This window comes from Rhinatrema bivittatum, chromosome 1 (genome assembly GCF_901001135.1).
Source record: "Rhinatrema bivittatum chromosome 1, aRhiBiv1.1, whole genome shotgun sequence".
In the NCBI taxonomy this organism is placed as follows: Eukaryota; Metazoa; Chordata; class Amphibia; order Gymnophiona; family Rhinatrematidae; genus Rhinatrema; species Rhinatrema bivittatum.
The window spans coordinates 197,570,771-197,592,256 of record NC_042615.1 but is presented as its reverse complement, the minus strand read 5'-3'; the positions used below and the strand labels follow the sequence as shown (position 1 = coordinate 197,592,256).

Genomic DNA, 21,486 nt, shown 5'->3' with positions numbered 1-21,486 from the left:
CCATATCTTTCTCAGAGCTGGTCAAAATAGCCTGCGAAGAATTAATCCCTCCAGGGCTCAGAGAGACCATGGTCTCTTGTAGAGCAGAACCCAGAGGGGTTCAAGCTCAGATGCTCCTAGAACTCCTTGTAAATGAAAGAAATTTTCCAGAGTCAGCTGAGATAGGACAAGGGGAATTGCTGTCTCCAATGGGAAGGTTCTCATAGCTCCATTTCTTTTCTTGGCTTCATGATTCAGGAACTTCATAATTAAGGAATAGCCCACAAAACAGATTTCCCAGCGGCTACCCCCTTTGGTGCACCGGCAGCAGCACGCTACAGGAATCAGATTTAAATATACTGGCTCACCCAGTTGACAGCCATACCTTGATCATGGCAGAAGTGCAGGCAGGGCTTCAGGTAGGGCTCCTCCTCATTCTCTCAGCTGGCACACCGCAGCGATCAGATTTAAATATGCCTGTTCACCCAGATAAGATCAGCTTCATCTCAATCGCAACGGGAGTGCAGGCAAGGCTTCAAGTAGGGCTCCTCACTCTCTCCATACTTGTATTCTTGTGATGTTTCCAAAATAGGTATATATTGCATGTACATGCTACTTACACACATATATGCAGCTTCTTCTGTCGGACCCAGGTCTGCTGAAATGCTGGCAGCAACACCTTTTTGGGGGTCGGTCTAACAGCAAACAGGCACTCATTTTTAGGTTCTAGATAATCTAGCACCCCAGAAATGACCATCTCTAGGTATCAATATATACAGAGATGCCACAAAATGTTATATATCAATCCTTGTCAGATGTGAGGATTCCAGTGCACATGTGTTTAATTAAGATCCTTAACATTTTTTTTTAATTAAATTCAATTAAAAATCATGGTTTTGTGTTATAGAGCAATCCTACAGATACATAAGGTCAAGCTAGACATTTATTTAAAAAATAAATGCTTTCAATGGAGTTCATGTTTAAAATATAATTTTTTATTTATTCTTTCTTACATGAATCCTAAACCAGTTAACAGTTGGCAAAATAAAAAACAGGTATACTTTTGGTAAAAGGTGGTGCTATTGGGCGCAAAACTGGCGGCAAAGAGGGCCCTTACCTTTTCGCCATCAGCAACATCTTTGCGGCGTCCGCCCCGGTGCCACCCCAACTCCTCCCCTTCCGGTGCGGACGCCGCCCAGAACCCGCCCCGATCTAGGTATCGCAAGCGAAAAGGGACTGTTTGCATGCAATCCCTTTTGAAAATAACCCCCTTAGCCGGCTAAGTTTTTAGCTTGGTAAAACAGGGGCGGGGAATGGGCGGATTGGCGAGGAATCGAGTTGGCCAGCTGATTTAACAGGCCAACTCTGTTTGGGTCAGAGAGCTGCCCTAAAGTTAGCTGGTTATATTCAGTGGCGCAGCTGTGCTGCTGAATATACTGCACCAGTTAACCGGTTAAGTATAACTGCCTAACTAGCAGAGCTGTGCAGCAGCTGAATATGGACCTCTTAATGTGTGCTTTTGAAGGCTATTGGTTGCACCAGAGTTTTAAGTACTTAGGATTGCTAGAAGAACAAGGGAGTGGGACACCAAGTTATCCCCATATTTTTATTTTTACTTAATTTTGTAAGGAATTCTGCAATATATTTTTCACTTTGCTGTTGTGAGGTGGAACAAATTCTGTTTTAATGCATTTTACTTCCAGGATATAAAGCAACAAAAGGTGAAGATTTTGGAAACAAATGTAGTCTTTCTGTAGCCACTGTATATAGTAGAGTCAAAACTATAACAGAACTGTGTTGTTATAGTGATTAATAGCTAGAAGGTGTACTCAGAAAGCTTTCAGTCTTTCCAGCTTTAGATAGTATAACAGTTTACATCACACAGTTTAATTGTGTAAATGGCAGAATTGTAGTAGCTTTTTTAATCTTGAAAAAAACTGAATTCTTTGCAGGTAGTGATACCTTTTATTGGATTAATTTAATTATCCAAAGCTGATGATGTACTGTATATAATCTTTTGAGGCCCTATTCTTCAGATCTGAAATCTCATTACTACATTATCTTTGGATTCTTTTTATTGTCCAAACATAAAAATGATCACAACCTGAGAATAATCACATTGAAGAAGTCCAGATAGTTTGAACACCAAAGGAATTTCCAGGTTAGACGGAGGGTTGAGGGATTGATCTTATTAAAAATATTGATCATATTAGACTAGTTTGAGTCTGAATTACATTTTCCAGTTAAGCTGAGAAAAAAAAAAGACCTCAGTAGGTTTTGATGAGCGGATGTGAGGAATCATATGACCGAATGAGCTGGAATTTCCTGTTGTTAAAGGCTAATGAAAAATGCATTCCCATTTCATACACATCAGCAGTTATAAAAACTGCAAGTGGCAAGAGTCAAAATTACAATGGAACTCCTCCAGCAGAACATATTTGTGTAAGTTGTAAAAAAATCTTCAGAATGATTAATTGTTGTACACTGCTGTAATATTAATCTTGATTTGCCAGAGACATGTTGGAGAACTAATAGAGTTTAAACAGATGTTCATGATTGGTCCCATTCTGAAGTTTTTTTCAGATGGATACAGAATTACTGCTAATACAACTAAATATTGTAAATGGAAAGAAAATGATCAGTTAATTTTAAAAAATAATGAGCTCCATATTCAAAAGCCCATTGAGTGGCAAACTTTATCCGGGTAACTTTGTGCAGATATTTTGCTGCACTTATCTGAGCAAAAGTACTGCTGAATATACTGATTAAAGATTACCACTCATTGGTCTTTTGAATAAGGAAGGGGAGTGGCACTAGAACCCCCCCCCCCCCCCGCAACCACACCCAGGAAAAATAAATCTAGCGGGGATCATTACCAAATCCCCCCTCTCAAGATAAAATTGTAGCAGGCATGCATGTGGACCCTACTCCCTTTTGCCCACCAAAGACAACTAGCAGCTGAGCCCTGAACCCCCATACTCCAGCTAAAAAGAAAAGTGCAGACCAAATCCCTAACCCACCACCCTCCCTTCCCCCCACAGAATACCCTAAAGCAGTGGTCCTCAACCTTTTTTCTGTCACAACACACCTGACAGATGATGCGCATGTGTGTGATACATTGCACACTACATTTAACAGCTATACAAAAAAAAATCCTAGATATTTTATTTTTGAAAATGATGCAGGAGAAAGATAGCATTCTTTAATTTCAATAACTGCTTATAAAATATTATTAAATGCTATTTTGTTTCACAAAAAAATTTAATCTTTGCTTACTGCATCAGTGAGAAATCTGGGACTGATATGCATATGCAGCACACAGTTTTTGGATACAGACATACTCTCATGCATTTCACTGTCAACCTCAGAAAGTTCTGACATCTTCTGGAGTTTATACAGAGCAGAGTTAGGAAATTTCCCCTTTCAACTCACCATACAAACAATATATTCAAATTCTGATAACCCCCTCAGTGATAGTATTTCAAAATCTCTTCCCTGCATACCAGCGTACCAGCAATGCCATAAGAGCACTAACACCCAGGACTTGAACAGCAACAACCTTACCTATGAAAAAGTAAGACTGCAAATATAGAACACAGTACACTTACTATTGGAAAAACAAAGCAAGCCAGACTGCTTTAGATTCCTACATCCTAGTTAGCAGAATCCCTCACCTCTGGCAAACATGCAGAATGCAGATAGACCCTTATCTAATACAGAATAAAAGACCATAAATTATAAACAAGCATACAGAGAAAAACTGAAACTCCAAGAAGCGGGTAAGGGGCAGAGGAGGGGGAGGTGTGGTGTGATGGTGGGGCAGGATACAGTACGCCTGCAACATTTCTGGCTTGGATGGATGGTGGCAGTGATTGCCAGGGTTGAGGGAAAAGCATCAACAGGGAGCGGTGATGAGGGACTGTTAAGTACCAGCTCCTTACTCTGCACTCACTTCAAGCAGCAAGCACATGTGGCTGTTATAGAAAGCATAGTCTTGCTATGTCAAATTTTTGGTGACACGCCTTCCACCCCTTGGTGACACACCAGTGTGTCCCGACACACTGGTTGAGAACCACTGCCCTAAAGTGTAAGTGGTGTAAATTAAGTGCGGGTAAAATTGACAGTTACCTGCACTTAGTATTTATTTATGCATCCCAGGATGAATAGGCCAATCCCTCTCTTTCAGTAAAATGATCAATCCCTGTTAAGAACTCACTGACACAGAAGAGACCAGTCCCAGTTGAGAACTTAGTTCTGAAGCAGTTGGGGCTTTCCTGCTACTTGTCTTTGCTGGGCAGGAGGCCTTAGGGAATTCCACACACCATTATGGTTTTTATCTTGGGAGACAGGATGGAGGATCTGACACCACTGCCACTACATTTTTTGAAATCTTAATGCAGGAGGAAGAGAGGCATCTGGCACTGCTTCAGCTATATATGTTTTTATTTCTTAGAGGGTGGGAGGAAGGGGAATTGGGGCTTGTCTTGGTTTTCCGGATAACCTCAGGACAACTATTTGTCTGACCTGAGTGATCAGGATAATTTTATCTGGCTAGCATCAGATATCAGTGTTTATTAGATAAAGTTTAGCCAAGAATGCCTCAAGCACCATCTCTTTTTACCTGGCTAAAGTTTGCATGGGCAATGAATTGTCTGAACACAATTTAAACAGGGAAGAGGGGTAAATATTCAGATCTCAGGTTTTATTCAGCTAATGCCAAAAGTTTGTTTATTTAGTTATTTTGCATCAAATCAACATAGAATTATTACTTTATATGAGCTGCTAATGTTTTCATTGATTTTGAATTAGTTGCACCAATATAGATTATGTTTTGGAGGCTTTTCTATGTTTTGTCTTTTGTTTTCTTTCCTTGCTGACTGACAGATGCATGAAATGATTAAGAAGGTACAAACTGTTCTTACCAATATTCTATGATATTTAATTATAATTCTATGTTCCCTCTTGACACTTTCTTTTAAAAACTTCCTTTTTTTTGTTTATAGTAGAGCTTTCCAACTCCAGTCACTAGATGCTCTTAGCGGGTCAGGATCCTTAGCTTCACATATTAAAATTGCATATCCTTATTTGAGTGAAATGGAAACATAGAAATATGATGGCATAAAAGGATTGTATAGTCTATTTAGTCTACCCATCCACCCAAGTAATTTAGCTTTACAGTTCCCATCACTCCAACAGAAATTCCCTGTATTTATCCGATGCTTTCTTGAATTTAGATACTGTTTTTGTCTCCTCCACCTCCAATAGGAGGTGGTTCCATTCATCCACTACAATATCTGTGAAGAAATTTTTTTTTAAGATTACTCCTGAGTCTATCACCTTTCACCCTCATCCCATGACCCTTTATTCTAGAGCCTCCTTTCTGTTGAAAGAAGATCACATCTTGTGCATGGAGATTTTTGAGATATTTAAATATCTGTATAATCTTCTCATCTCACCTTTCCTCTAGGGTATACATGTTTAGATCTTTAAGTCTATCCCTGTATGTTTTAAAATGAAGACCATTAGTAGCAGCCCTCTAGGCTGATTCTAACCGGTTTATATCCTATTCAAGGTGTGGTATCCAGAATTGTACACAGTATTCCAAATGAAGTCTCACCAGGGGCAATATCATCTCTCTTTTTCTGCTGACCATTCCTCTCCCTATGCAGCCAAGCATCTTTCTGCTTTTTTCACCTATTTGGTCACATTAAGATCATCAGATACAATTACCCCCAGATCCCACTCGTCTTTCATGCTTAGAAGACTTTGCTTCCATACCCTGTACATACCCAAATCAGTCCATACTCCGGGGTTTTGCCTCCCTTCCAGCAGACAGAGACAGAGAAAGTTTCACTGAGACTGGCATATAACCTTGTTGTGCCACCTGCAGTCACTCAGTATTTCTCTGTCTCCAGCAGATGGTGGCAGTGCAAAACCTGCAGTCTGAAGAGCCTTTAAAAAATAAAAAGGAGATTAGAAGATAGGAGTGGACTAAAACTTCCTAGAAGGTTGGCAGGTCCTGGTGGGACCATCCCTTCAGGTGCTGAAGTGGACGAGCAGGGGGTTAGGAACCCTTTTGTGGCTTGGTCCTTTCTGCCGTTCAGAGTATACAACTGATGGGGCCAGTTCCCCCCTCCCCCCCCCCCCCTCAGGAAGACGCCTCGAGCCTGCTGCTGCCCTTCAGGGGTCTGGAGCCTATTACAGCCCTTCAGCAGCCTTGATATAAGGGTTTGTTTGTTAAAGTTTAAAAGAAAAAAATCAAAGAAGACAAGGTAATTTTACTTTTTGTTGTTTTTAGTCAGTGCGGTCAATTCGTGCACTGAAAGGAAAGGCAAGTGGGCCGACAAAGCTCCCTTTTCTGCCTTCACTTCTTGGCATCCTCCCGTTGGCATAGTGGCATGTTTTGGGGGCCATGCTAGCTGCTGTTTGGTGTGCGGGCAGTTGCATCCGTGGCACAATCAGGCCGCCATTTGTTCCAGCTGCCTCTCCGAGGCAGAGGGCAGCTCAGGTATGCCGGCAAAAGCAGCAGGGCAGCATCGGGCCGCAGCGGGAACTGCAGGAGAGTCAGATTCTGCAGCCGACCCCTTCCCGCTGCACCTGGGAACAGAGGCCAATTTGAAACCTTTTCAAGCTGTGACTCAGGCTCAGATGGAACAGGAGAGCCTTCCCCCTCCACTTTCCCCAGCGAGTGCCAGGTCCGCGGAGTCCCAGGGGACCCAGAAAGACCCAAGAAGACCCGTCAGGGGAGGAAGATGATGAGAGCGTCCTGGGGGAAGATCCGTAGGACCCTTCAAGTTTCTCCCCGGATTTCGTTCTGTTGCTTCATAAAGCATATCTGGACATGAAAGCGATGGGACGCCGTTTTCCTGCACATGAGGGGCTGCATGAACCGTGTTCTTCCAAGCGGCCCAGAACGGCGCAGTCTATGGCAGCTACCAGGGTTTGGAGAATCCTAAGGCAGCCAGAGCATTCGGGAGACACAAGCAACCTTTCGGGCGAGTCAGAAGTTGGGGACCCTCTGCCTGGGGATCTCCCGGTGCCGGACCTTTCTCCGGAGCATCAAGGTTCAGATGAGGGGCAAGGTCATTCCCCAGAGAGAGACAACCCCAAGGAGGTCCACCTTTTCTCAGGAGTCTGAAGTGATCTAGGTATGTACAGAGAAAGGAAAATCGGTAGATCTCAGGAGTCTGGAGTGATCTAGGTATGTACAGGGAAAAGAAAATTGGTTCTTATCTCCTAATTTTCATTCCTGTAGTCCCACAGATCAGTCCAGAGTCCCACCCCGGTTATCGTGGAAGAAGTTAAGATAGTCCGCTTGATCTGTTGTTGTAAATAGGCAGAAGGATGACTCAAGTTCTATTTGGTTTCCTCTGTTGTTTAAGGTTGGAAAGCATCTTTTTCATTTTTGGGTTTACTCATCCCACTGCTCATTCAAGGGTATATGTTAAGGTATGTATGTTTGATTAGTTTTCCGTGTTGTCTTGGCTTGAATACAGATCAATACTGAGTGACTGTAAGTGGCACACCATTTTATATGCCAGCCTAAGCGAAATTTTCTCTGTCTCCATCTGCTGGAAGGGAGGCAAAACCCAGGAGTCTGGACTGACCTGTGGTACTACAGGAATGAAAATTAGCAGGTAAGAACCAATTTTCCTATACTGTACCTCACCCTTAGGTTTTTGATTCCTAAATGCATTGCAGTGCATTTTTTAGCATTAAATCTTAGCTGCCAAACCCTAGACTATTCCACTTGCACTTCCTTCTATCACTAACATATCTAAAAAGAAGTCTTGTCACCTTGTTTTACCATATTTGCTTTTTTTTCCCATTGGGATGTTTGCGTTCCTTGCTACTCTCCCAGCTACTCAAGATATTGTTGCCTGTCTTCCTCTTTCTGCAATCTTTTGTAGTTTATGAAAGCTAACCTTTTCTCACTTACATTTCCAACTACTTTAGAAAACTATAATGTCCTCTTTTTCCTTTAATTACTTTCCTAACAAAAAGGTTAGTTACCCTTATAATATCTCCTTTTAGTTTTGCCCACTGCTCTTCTACTTCCCCCTAGATTTTCCTGTCCGCTAATGACTCCTTAAGGTACTCCTCCATTTTAAGAAAGTTTTCCTGAAGTCTAGGACCCTTGCCTTTGAATGAACCTTCATCTCCTGTGCTCTAATACTGAACCACACAATCCAGTAATCACTGATCCTAGATGATCATCCACTATATCAGAGATACTGTCCCCACTGGTATACACTAGGTTCAGTATTGCCCTCTCATGTGTGGGTTCCATTACTAGTTGACAGAACAGTTCTCCTTGCAGAGAATCCTGGATCTCCCTGCTTCTAAAAGACACTGCAATGGGATGAACCAATCAGCACTCAACAGATTTAAATCCCCTAGAACTATTACCCCCCCCCCCTCCCCCACCATAGCAATTTTGTGAATATCCTCCATTAAATTTCTATCCATTTCATCTCTGTATGATAGAGGCCTGTATATTACAGAAATATAAATAGATATTTCTTGCTCTCTTTCCAGATTAACCCACAGTGCCGGCTCTTCACCTCATAAACCCTGCAAGTCTGCTGCTTTAACATTATTTCTTTTGTAGTACCATGCCTCCTCCCTTCCTTCCTAGGTTGTCCTTTCTGAATAGATTGTAGCCTGTTATAATGATATCTCAGTCATGGTTTTCCATGTACCACATCTCTGTGACAGCCACAACATCTAAATCAGCTTCTTCCATGACTGTCCCTAGATCTGGACTTTATTTCCCATATTATGAGCATTAGTGTACATAGCTTTCCAAATATTACATTTTTCCCATTTCTATACAAGAATTTAATGTTTTACTTACCTCATAATTTTGTTCACCCACCCTGGATAATCCTAGTTTAATAATTTGCATACTGTTAATCATATTTGCAAATACTTTAGTTATTCTGAAATCTAACCTCTGGGGCTTCCTGTGAACTGGAGTCAAGAAGCTCAATATTAGAGCATTTTAGCTAATTACACACATTTTTTCCCATCTTAAAACAGTAATTAGCAAACTGAAAGCAGTGTTCCATGTCAGTATGCCAGCTTTTCAGATTATCTTAGACATTGTGTATATAGTGCTACTAAATATACTGTGAATTTGAAATAATTCTAAATTCAGGAAATGAGTAATTGAATAAATAGAAATTCTGTTTACTTTCTCCTCTCCATTGAGAGAAGGGTGCCAACCAACCAGAATGCAACTGTCACTTAGCCACTATTTGATTTTTGAACTCAAGGTGATCCTACTTTTTGATTAGTTTATTTGTAATTCATCCTTTAATTATAATCCCCAAAAAGTCTACTTTTTAAAAATACTATTTTTAAAAGATAAAGTCCTCTAATCTATAAAAAAAATGAATAGATTTACAAAAATATGTGCATATAAGCAAATATCTGCAAGACAGAGACACATATCCTGCAAACTGGCCAAGATATCTTTTTTTTTTTTGTGGCATGAGAAAAAATGATTAAAGAGAAATATCTTCAGCTATTTCATTGTTTGCATTCTTCAAGAATGTTTGTGTCATGAGACAAAAAAGTACAAAACTAAAGTATTGAGTACACTATACACACCCTCTGGAAGAATTTGGTTTGACTATATAATTCTAGCTGAGATGGACTGCTCTAGTGGCTAATTATTATTTCTCACAAATCACGTATTTTTTCTTTATAAAAATGTCTGATTAGTTAGTATGCATGCATATAATCTGAAATTATCAAATATATATTTTTAAAAAATCTTTCATGTACTTCAGCTGTTTTGCAAGTGATTATAATTTGAATAATGAACAAATCAGTGCATGCAAGCATGTAAGCCGTACTAATGCCTCTGTTCATTTAAATTTATTATAATCTATCTTGAGACTGGGAAAAAGTAGGATATCAAATGTTCGTAAGTAAATAACTCCTCTGGCATCTCTCTTTGATGTGCTTTCCATTTGAAATCAGCAGGCAAATAATTATATTTTCATAAGAACAGGTACAAGGAATTTGTCGCCATCTATATGGTAGTTTTACTGTTATATCTTTAAATATGATGCTGTTGGCAGTATATATTCCTATAAAGAGTAATCCCCTTTTGTGCAGTTTGATTTTATTTTCAGGGAATCTACTGTAGTGAATAGTTTATAGTTCCACTGTTTGCCCTGGTGTATGGGAAAGGGATCATAGTGCTTTATGATCATGTGAATCTACTTTGCATTTAGGACAGAAGCCTACCCCAGTTGCCTCTAATAATTTATTATATCATTGCAGTTTGCATAATGATGAATTACTTTGCACAATAAATTAACATTTATTTTTAACATAAAAATGATTTCACGCAGATTTTGCTATATTACAGAAATTTAGTAATTAACCTGAGTAAAAACTAAAGTCTATTTTTTAATGCTTTAGACATTCATTAAACTATAACTTATTGTTGTGAGTCAAATTCCTCCAGTACAGTCATTGGGCTTTATTAAAAAAGGCACATGCCCCTCCTCGATGCCAAAGTGAGACATAGCCTCATTGACTCAGGCACCACTTTGTGCATGGCATGGAATGTCCTCATGCATTGATCCATTGATTTTATCCTGACCCATGGCCTATCAGGGCACCACCCATGTCATCAATGCGAAGTTCATATTCCAAAGCACAGTCAACATATTCAGAAGGGCAGATATTAGCATCATCAGTAATATCAGAGCAGGGAGCTCCGGTATTTATGTCTGAGTACTGCGATAGATGTCACGGCACAGAAATAGCTACTGGCACCAACTATGAAGCGAGGTGCTAGTCAACAGGAGTTGTTGATGCAACTAGCATGGAATATATCTGAGCTGGCTGCTGTTAAAGCAGTAGCAGCTGTGACGTTGGAAGAGAGACATCCTCTTCAGAAACCAAGATCAGCTCACTCTGAGTGAGGGCGAGCTGATCTGGGTTTCTGAAGAGAATGTCTCTCTTTTACCTCTGGCTCAGAGGGCTCTCCAACCAATGAGAATCTAGTTATCAGAGCTAGTGAAGAATTATTTTACCTTCTTAAGCCCTGAATACAGAAGAAGGAGATTAGAATATTTCCTGTCCAAGATAAAGGACACTTTCCTGCATAGGTGGGCTGCTCCAAGTTTCATGCCAGTGCATACTTCATCTCAGAGCTTCTCGTGTTGAGATTAAGGCTTCACCAAGAGAGTTCCTTCACGGATTGGAGAGTGAAGAAGTGAGCTCTGTCCACTCTGAGTTTCTGCCAGATGTTTCCCCTTCAAATAAGCGGAGGCCTCCGTTTTAGTCACCTTCATCATCGTCAGCATCATATCTTGGTGTTCCCTCATGGTCAGGGGACAAGAAGTATCCCACAGGGATTCCATTTGATCTTATTCCAGAGCAGCCTCACCGTACCTCCCCTTCAGAGGATCATTGCTATTCCAGGTTCTTTGATAAGCTGCAAATACTCTCTTTATCAGTGTCAGGAAAGAAAAGGACATGAGAACAGATATCTTCAGGTTCTCTCAGTTTCTTCAACTCCCAGCAGATTCTGCGGCTATCCCAGTTCACAGATTTTTCCAGAATATTTCAACATAGACATTGTGTCAGATAAGGACCAATGGTCCATCAGGTCTGCCCAGAAAGCTTATGGTAGTATCTGCTGTGTCGTACAGGTTACACTATCAGTTTCCCAGACCGTAAAAATCAGGGCCCTCGGTTGCAGTCTGAATTCAATCCCCTGTTATCTCTTGCCAGTGAAGAAGAGAGCAATGTTGGAATTGCATTAAAAGTATCAGGCTTATTGTTTAAGGGTAGTAACAGCCACATTGGCAAGTTACCCCCATGCTTATTTGTTTCCCCAGTCCATAAAAGTTGAGGCCTTGTTGGTTGTTTTCTGAATTCAATTCCCCATTTCCTCTTTTCCCCCTGCCATTGAAGCAGAGAGCAATAAGAACATAAGAACATGCCATACTGGGTCAGAGCAAGGGTCCATCAAGCCCAGCATCCTGTTTCCAACAGTGGCCAATCCAGGCCATAAGAACCTGACAAGTACCCAAAAACTAAGTCTATGATGGAGATGCATTAACAGTATGAAGGGTTATCGGTTAAGGGTAGTAACCGCCACACCAGCAAGTTACCCTAGTGCATTATTTTCTTCATTTCCGTCCTCTAGCCTTCAGGGATCCACAGTGTTTATCCCATACCCTTTGAATTATTTCATTGTTTTTGTCTTCACAACCTCCTCCAGAAGGCATTCCAAGCATTCACCACCCTCTCCATGAACAAATATTTCCTGATGTTGGTTCTGAGTCTCCCTCCCTGGAGTTTCATTTTGTGACCACTAGTTCTTCTGTTTTCTTTCCAACAGAAAAGGTTTGACAATTTTGCATCATTAAAACCTTTCAGGTATCTGAAGGTCTGTATCATATCTCCCCTGCACCTCCTCTCTTCCAGGGTATACAGATGAGGACATGGCAGATGACTATATCTTGTCTTCTGGTGGCCTGAAAGTTGGCCTTAAAATATAGAATGCTGGCCACTCTTGGATTTGAGTTAGTCCAATTACCGCACCACTCCGCGGTAGTAGAATCAGCATAGTGGAATAGAATAGGATCACTTTAACACATCCCCAGAGAAGGATCCAATGGCATTGGTTGCATTTAGAAAGAAAGTCTTCCAGAGTTCCATGCTGTGTGACTGGATTGTAGCTTACCAGTTCTATATGGTGCAGAATTTCACAAATGAGTTCAGAAGCTAAAACATTTGATGGAATAATCAGACTCAGAACAGGTGTTCTTCTATCAAGCAAGAATGAGAGAAGCACATTATCAGTTCCATATACAAAACTTTTGATATTGTGACCAGGACTTCAGCAGCTTCTATAGGGGCCAAAGGCTCAAATAGTTGCAGTTGAGCAACTTTCAAGAAGACATACACATGATTGTCTTCAGATGTGAAAACATTCAAGAGATAGTAGCTCTGATTAAGAAGTATAAATAAAACCTACAGTTATCAGCTGTGGCCCCTGCCCAATGCCAGTACTTCTCTTACAAGTGCCATTCTTCAAGGGACATCCCTTATGCCCATTTCAACATCATTGAGGTTCTCCTTCAGTAAGAACAGCTGCCTTCTCGAGGTCAGTAGAGAGAAAGGTGTAAACCCAAGGCTCAGCATTAGATGCAACATAAACTGTGCAGCAGTTTTTGACAACTCCAAAGCCTGCCTCCCCAACTGCTCTGGTGGGAGAAACAGTTCAGTCTTTCCTTCCAGAATGGCTCTGGATGACCAAAGACCAATAGCTTCTTAAATTGTGGAATATGGTTACCACTAACACTTCTCTCACACTCCTCCAATTCAACGAAGTTCAATCTTCAACTCTGACCCTTCTCAATCTGCCCTTCTGCGATTGGCAGCAGAGTCACTTCTTCCTAGGAATGTGGCCAGGGATTCTGTTCCTGCATTTTCAAATCTCTAAGAAGTCAAGGGGACTGAGGCTTGTACTGGTCTTGCAAAGACTGAACAAGCTGCTGATTTGGGTGAGGTTCAAGAAGAACTCCCTTCAGAAGATTCTTCCTCTCGTTTAACCAAGGGATTGGCTGTGTGATCTAGATGTCCACAATTCACAGTGTGATTGATCCATGTGCCCTGTTTCTTTTGTGTTTTTTCTTAAAACTGTGGGAATGTCTCTTGGACAGAGATGCATTGACCAAAGGGGCAGGAAATGGGCATTCCAGGGTGGGGCCAAGACATATTTATTTTATTTATTTATTTAGTTATTTATTTAGGTTTTTTTTATATACCGGCATTCATGATAAATTCACATCATGTCGGTTTACATTGGAACAAGGAGTGCAGGATAACAATAAAACTGAAACTAGTGCATAGGAAATGAAGTTACAATGAACAAGGGTAATGGAACTAGGAGAAGAGAGAGAAAGACATAAGTAAGTTAACATCATAATTAATTATTTACAGAGCCGGCGTGGATATGTGGACATATGCGCATAACCCCAAAAGTTTGCAAGGCTGACCATGGCAACGCGCCATGTTACCTATGTAGCTTTACTACTAGACCTGATTTCATATATTTCATATATTTTTTTACTGGTCCTAGTGAGGTGCAAGGCTGTAGATTTTGGGCTAGAGGGTTTCTGAAACACTTGGGTGAGAGGAGAGAGAGACTCTTTTAAAGAGACAATCTGACACTCTATATATCTCCCACTGTAAGAGGGGCACTTTCAACTCAGGGTGGGTTTTGGGGGAAGGGTGGTGTTACATTGGTCTGCCTAGGGTGCAAGGGTCTGTAGACCCTTGTATCCCTGCCACCCCCCCAAAAACCCATCCTGAGTTGAAAGTGCCCCTTTTACAGTGGGATATATAGAGAGTGTCATATTGTCTCTTTAAAAGACTCTTTTCTCTCTCTCCCCCCCCCCCCCCCGATCACTTGTGAGTACGCGTGTAAAAGCTACAACGCGGTATGTGTGATAGAGATATTTTTAAATGGTATGTGTGTACTTGCATGCATGATATAAAACTGTGCATATTTTTGCTCGTGTGCCCAATACTGCATATTTCTGGGAGTACGTGTGCACCTTTTAAAATTTACTTGTTAGTCTTTTTGTTCTTGCTTTTCTGTGTGTGCTCAGAGACCAGTTAGTCCTTATTTGCAAGCTGCTCTGCAAATAATATTTCTTTGCAGAGAAAGATAAACCAGGTGTTCAACTGCTTGGTCAGGAAATTCCTTCAGGTCCACATACCCAGTGCAGGAAAAAATAGTTCAACATTGTGAGACCAGAGACTCCATTTTGGCATTATACACAGTTAGTTATAAGGTTTCTGTGCTTTGAGAAAGCAGTAAATGCAAGGGGGGAGACCTGAGACTCTAACATGGGTCCTGAGGCTCCCGCCTTATATTTAAAGCAGTGGCAAAAAAAAAAAATGCCAGCAAATGTGGTTGAGCTGGGGTCAGTGCTGATCCCCATCTCAACCAGGGCTGCCAGTCGAGGTGGCCTCGAGTCCCTCAAAAATGAAAAATAGAATTAATGTTGGCACATAGTGAAAGCCCCCCCTACACCCCACCAATCTATTAAATAAAGTTGAGGCTCGAGCCCCCCCTTCCCATCCCCAAGCCCCCACAAGAGACAGCTCTAGCCCTCTCACCTCACAAGTCAAATTAATTCTATTTTTTCAATTTTGGGGAATTTGGCACTGCCTCAGTTATCAACTCCAGGTTGAGACGGGGTCAGCACTTATCCCTATTCTATCTCCCCGTTTGCCGCAACTTTTTTTTTTTTTAGGGCTAGTGGCCCTTTAAGTTGATGGCAATCCTGTGAATTTGGGTCTGCCATTGCATTAAAGGGCTGCGCACCACATTCTTTTGTCCTGCGGTGTTTGCCCGTGAGACAAAAGAACGAGCCATATAGCTATGATGCTTTTGCAGGGGAGGGGCCCCGTTATCACAGCGTCACCCCTCCATAATAGCGGAACCCCTTCTGTGATAAAATATTGTGGCTTAGTGCCTCTAGGTCTAAATCAGGTAACTGGATAACTGTAAAAAGCACTACATATCCGACTAAATCTGATAGCTGAATAATTAGAGCTTTGAGACTTCTCCAGTTATCTGACTTACCTGGATATGTAATTTTTTCAGACTTATCTGGCTAAGTAGTAGAGATGTGAATCGTGTGCCAGATCGTCTTAACGATCAGATTCGGCTGCGGGGGGGCTCGAATCTGATCGTTAAGATATGTGAATTGGAATCGTTTCCGATTCCAATTCACATTTTTTTAGGAGGCCCACACCGCAAAAAAAAAAAAAAACAACACATCCGACCCTTTAAATCGACCTCCCGACCTGACCCATCGCTAATTATTTTTTTATGGAGGCCCGCGCCGCAAAAAAAACAAAAAAAACCCATCCGACCCCTTAAATCGACCCCCCCCCCCTCCCGACCCGACCCATCGCTAATTATTTTTTTACGGAGGCCCGCGCCGTAAAAAAACCCAAAAAAACCCATCCGACCATTTAAATCAACCCCCCCCCCCCCCGACCCGACCCATCCCATCGCTATTTTTTTTTTACGGAGGCCCGCGCCGCAAAAAAAAAAAACAACCCATCCGACCCTTTAAATCGACCCCCCCCTCCCGACCCCCCCAAAACCTTTTAAAGTTACCTGGTGGTCCAGGGGGGCCTCGGGAGACCTCGGAGAGAGATCCAGGGGGGCCTCGGGGAGAGGAGAGATCCAGGGGGGCCTCGGGGAAAGATTTCCCAGGCATCACCTGTTCTAAAAAAAAAAAAAAAAAATGGCGCCGATGCCCCTTTGCCCTTACCATGTGACAGGGTATCCGTGCCATTGGCCGGCCCCTGTCACATGGTAGGAGCACTGGATGGCTGGCACCATCTTTAAAGATGGCGCCGGCAATCTTTACTCATCAGCCCATAGTATAATATGGGCTGATGAGTAAAGATGGCGCCGGACATCCAGTGCTCCTACCATGTGACAGGGGCCGGCCAATGGCACGGATACCCTGTCACATGGTAAGGGCAAAGGGGCATCGGCGCCATTTTTTTTTTTTTTTTAGAACAGCTGATGCCTGGGAAATCTTTCCCCGAGGCCCCCCTGGATCTCTCCTCTCCCCGAGGCCCCCCTGGCTCTCTCCCCGAGGACCCCTGAGGACCCCTTGGACCACCAGGTAACTTTAAAAGGTTTTGGGGGGGTCGGGAGGGGGGGGTCGATTTAAAGGGTCGGATGGGTTTTTTTGCGGCACGGGCCTCCGTAAAAAAATAATTAGCAATGGGTCAGGAGGGGGTGGGGTCGATTTAAAGGGTCGGATGGGTTTTTTTGGGTTTTTTTGCGGCGCGGGCCTCCGTAAAAAAAAAATAGCGATGGGTCGGGTCGATTTAAAGGGTCAGGGTGGGTTTAGGGGCTTTTTTGGTGTACCCTATTTAACGATACAATACAAATGCCCCTGACGATAAATCGTGGGCATTTGTATTGTATCGTGCACTCTAATGATTTTGGACGATTTTAAAATTATCTGACGATAATTTTAATCGTTCAAAAATGATTCACATCCCTACTAAGTAGCTCCTGCTTCTACTTAGCCAGATAAATCAGAATATAGCTGAATAAGTGCCGCTACTTATCCAGATAAGTTAAAATTTGTTTGTCTAAGTAGCAGCAAAGGCTCTAGTTAGTTGGATAAGTTGGAATTTAGCCAACTACATATAGCCAGATAACTTTTAAACCTAACCAGTTATGTTTGAATATAACTGGTTAAGTTTTAAAGTTATCTGGCCTTGTGTGGCCTATACCTTGCCACTTAACTGGATATGGTATTAGTTCACAGCAGAGCTGGAAGTGCTGGGAACAGTAAAGTAAATACCTTACTTCCAGCCAGGGTTTTACACATCCAGGGTGGGGGGCTCAGACACAGTTTACAAAGAGGTTGTGAATGGGTAGAGGATGGGAAGGGGAGCAGGGAGGAGCCAGATTAAGGAAAAAATATGGGGAAAGAAGGGGGTCTCAGACCTGAGGACCCCACCACACAGTTTTTTATCCACTTCTGAGGGTTTTTGTGGAGGCGTGAGGGGTCTCGAGCCCAGCAAGGTCATTAATTAAATATTTAGAGGAAGAGGATGGTGGGAATATGGCCTCAGGCCTGCACTTTAAAAAAAAATCAGTTCCTCTTAACCAATAAATCATTTGAAGATATCCAGTTAGTTTAGATATACTCTGAAGCTGGTCTAACATTTCTGACTAATTTATCCAGATACAACTGAAAGTTGGCTAAGTTAGCCAGATAACTTAGTCCTATTCTGGAATGTTCCTGGAACAGCTCTTTTTGATCCAGGATAATGACTTATTTGGCTAAAATCTATCTGGATGAGGACCCCAGTATTTAAAAAGTTGGCATTTAGTTGGATAATTTGTGAGTTATCTTGCTAAATGGCTTTGAATATTGATCCCTTAGTTTTTAAGATTTCTTTAGGTCCTGGAACTCTTAGCCTTTCTCTTGACTCGTACTTGATTTCTTAGCCTTTTCCTTGCAGCATTCTAGAGAGCACATGCCATTCCATATTTTCATCCAAAAAAGACAATTCTTATTTTTTCAAGTAGCCAATATTAAAATATATCCAGCTATGTAAGACTTATGTGGCTAACTTACACGGGATATTCAGCAGCACGGCAATGCCGCAGAATATACCTGGATAAGTATTAAAGTTAACCAGATAAGCTTATCCAGCTAACGTTAGACCTGCTATGGGCCATATCTAACTTATCCAGTTAACTTAATTGAATAAAGCTCAATATCGCTACTTTATCTGGCTGTTAGCCAGGTAGGTGGCACTGCCCAGTTATGCACACTGCCTGTTTACTGACTCTATGCCTATTTAACTAGATTAGTCATTTATTCAGCTAAGTGCTATAGGCAGATATTCAATTAGCTGGATAAGTCTGATGTATCCAGCTAAGTAACATTTCAATATCTACCTCGAAGTGTAAGACAGAAAATCTTAAACTTTATACAAGGCATGCAGGGGAGAGAAATCAACAAAAGGGTAGCTCTTTTTCAATTCCTCTGCCCCAGAATCAGCCTCACGCCATGTTTTGAACAATCTATAGTGTTCCTAAACTCTCTTTTGGAAGATCTGCATAGATAGCATTGCATACGTAGCATTGTATTGTCATCTTAAAATGTGTTTATTGTAACATTAGCTGTTAGTGATTTATCATCTTCAGATTTACTAAAGCTTTGTTGGTTACTGACCACATCTCTAATGGGAAAGAGGAATCTAATAGAATCCCTAGACTTTTCACGTCCAAGAACACCACATATTCTGCCCCTGCCAGTAGAAAAGAGGAATAGGAATGTGAATCGGGCTTCAGACAATTGAAAATATCGTACGATATTTTCAAAATCGTCAGAAATTGGGGGCTCCCCCAAAACGATAGGAAAACCCCACGATATTGTTCGTGGGGGTTCTCTTATTGTTTTGGGGAGGGCAGGAAAAACGGCACACAAAAATAACCCCTAAACCCACCCCAACCCTTTAAAACTAATCCCTTAGCTTCCCCCACCCTCCCGACCCCCCCAAAAAAAACTTTTTACAGGTACCTGGTGGTCCAGTGGGGGTCCCGGGAGCGATCTCCTGCTCCCGGGCTGTCGGCTGCCACTAATCAAAATGGCGCCGATGGCCCTTTGCCCTTACCATGTGACAGGGTATCCATGCCATTGGCCGGCCCCTGTCACATGGAGGGAGCACTGGATGGCCGGCACCATCTTTAAAAATGGCGTGGGCCATTCACTGCTCCTACCATGTGACAGGGGCCGGCCAATGGCATGGATACCCTGTCACATGGTAAGGGCAAAGGCCATCGGCGCCATTTTTATTAGTGGCAGCTGACGGCCCGAGAGCGGGAGATCACTCCCGGGACCCCCACTGGACCACCAGGTACCTGTAAAATGTTTTTAGGGGGGTCGGGAGGATGGGGGAAGCTAAGGGATTAGTTTTAAAGGGTCGGGGTGGGTTTTTTGTTTATCGGCTCGGGCGCAGCCGATAAACAAACCGCAATCGGGCCGGACGAAAAAAAAAACACGATGTGAATCTGAACCGGAATTCAAACCAATTCCGGTTCCGATTCACATCTCTAAAGAGGAATAATTTTCAGGCCAAATATACAGCCTACCCACAGTACCTCTGTCTTCTCTTTATTCAGCCTAACCTTATAGATCCTGGTCCAGTTGGCACCACCTTCGTACATTTACTAAATAATTTTAAGGTATAATTTCTGAATTGACCCTGAGGAATCAAAATATGTGTGTCATCTGCTCTAATAAGTGGAACCAAGGAGTGAAGGTAAACATTGAAAAGGATAGGTGGCAAACAGGATGACTGTGGGACTCCCCACTCTAAATGCAACAGTTTTGAAGATAACATAGCCACTGACACTATTTGAAATCTTTCTAAAAGAAATTATTTAAACCAGATCAAGGCAGAACAATGCCAATAGATATCACTCTAAGAACAATGCAGAGGCGGGCCTCTATATCTGGAGTGGTAAACACTTATCTGCACAATGTCTCCAGTCCTAGATGGCCATTGAGTGGAGATCAAAGTTTGGAATTAATCATTTTTCTCACATGGCTTCATGTGCCAAAACCACTTTCCACAAGCACCTGGAGTTGTATAATGATTTATGTGGTACCAACATTGTATGAGAATTGTTTACTTGGCTGCTGATTTGGTTCTCTTCTATAATTCTGATCCACTTTTGGTAATTCTGAAGAGTTAGTGCTTTATATTTTGTTTATAAGATACTTTTCTGTAATAATACATAGAAATAACACGATACTCTGTCCAAGTTTGTTTTGTTTTAAAAATATTCAAGCACTCTGAAAACCTTTAGAAAAAGATTTCTTCATTGTTTAACACCTCTGGTTAAAGGGTATTTTGGGTCCAAGATGGAAAAGGTATATTTAAAAATTGCCATTTTTTTCCCATTCCCCCTCCTAAAAGATCTCCTACACTGCTCCATTCTTCCCAAAATGTATCTTTTAATATTGCTGAAATGCTGGCATGTATGTTGTAATTCTGAAACCACTAGCATCTTAATGATTGTGATGTATACTGACAAGCATTTTTATGTGTGCTATATTTTCTCCGTGAAGTTTGATAGTCAGGAGGAAGAGAAGTTGCTCCAAGCAGCAGAGAAGTACAAAGCAGAAGCTATGTCAAAGTTTCCTACTCGCCAGTGCCTGACCACTGTCATTGATATCAGTGGATCAACAGTTTTTATTACCAGATATATCAAGCCCCTGAACCCTCCACGGGAGCTGCTTGATGCTCATCCCAGCAATCTTCAAGCCACATCGGTAAGCATCTTATTTAAACTCAATAGACACCTCAGTTTCACTAATTTTTACAACGAATTTAAAATTAGTACTTATCATCCCCTATTCCAGCTCTGAATTTGTGCTTCAAATACTTATTGAAATAATATAATAATTAGGATTGACTGACCTTGTTTTGCTTCCTGGATTATAGGTGACCTTCCTCAATAAGATTTATCTGAATTTGAAGGGAGGTATGTGTAGAGGTGGAAGGGAAAGTCTGCTTCTATCCATATTTGCTTCACCTCACATTCTTGCAAACTAGAAGAAAAAGACACTATGAGGAATTTCATCATTATGGACCTGAATACATCTCTCTTAGGAATGTACCCTGACCCCTCTGGCTTCATTTAAGTGGTTGGAAGGGATCCACATTCAAGTTTCTTGCACAGAGGTGGAAATAAGCTACATAGCAATCCAAGTAAAAAAAAAAAAAAAGATTTCTCAGTTTATGTTATTTACAAATTCTAAATAAATACCTTTAAGGAGGCAACATTCAGACATCAAAAGATAAATGTAATAGATGCAGAAAGGTATTGTGACAAACTTTGCTGTTTTCTTTTGCTGTCTTGTTTCATGGCTCCCAGATAGACTTAGAGCAAAAGGT

The 21,486-nt window shown here is 41.7% G+C and overlaps 1 protein-coding gene across 2 annotated transcripts in view; it reads left to right on the top strand.

Moving 5' to 3' along the window:
* The window catches only part of CC2D2A (coiled-coil and C2 domain containing 2A), a 404,582-nt gene that overhangs the window by 318,854 nt on the left and 64,242 nt on the right, over window positions 1-21,486 (top strand). For both annotated transcript variants that reach the window (XM_029590744.1, XM_029590748.1), the window contains exon 29: window positions 20,658-20,861. In XM_029590744.1, the coding sequence (XP_029446604.1) occupies window positions 20,658-20,861 (204 nt within the window). The remainder of the gene's footprint in view (window positions 1-20,657; window positions 20,862-21,486) is intronic.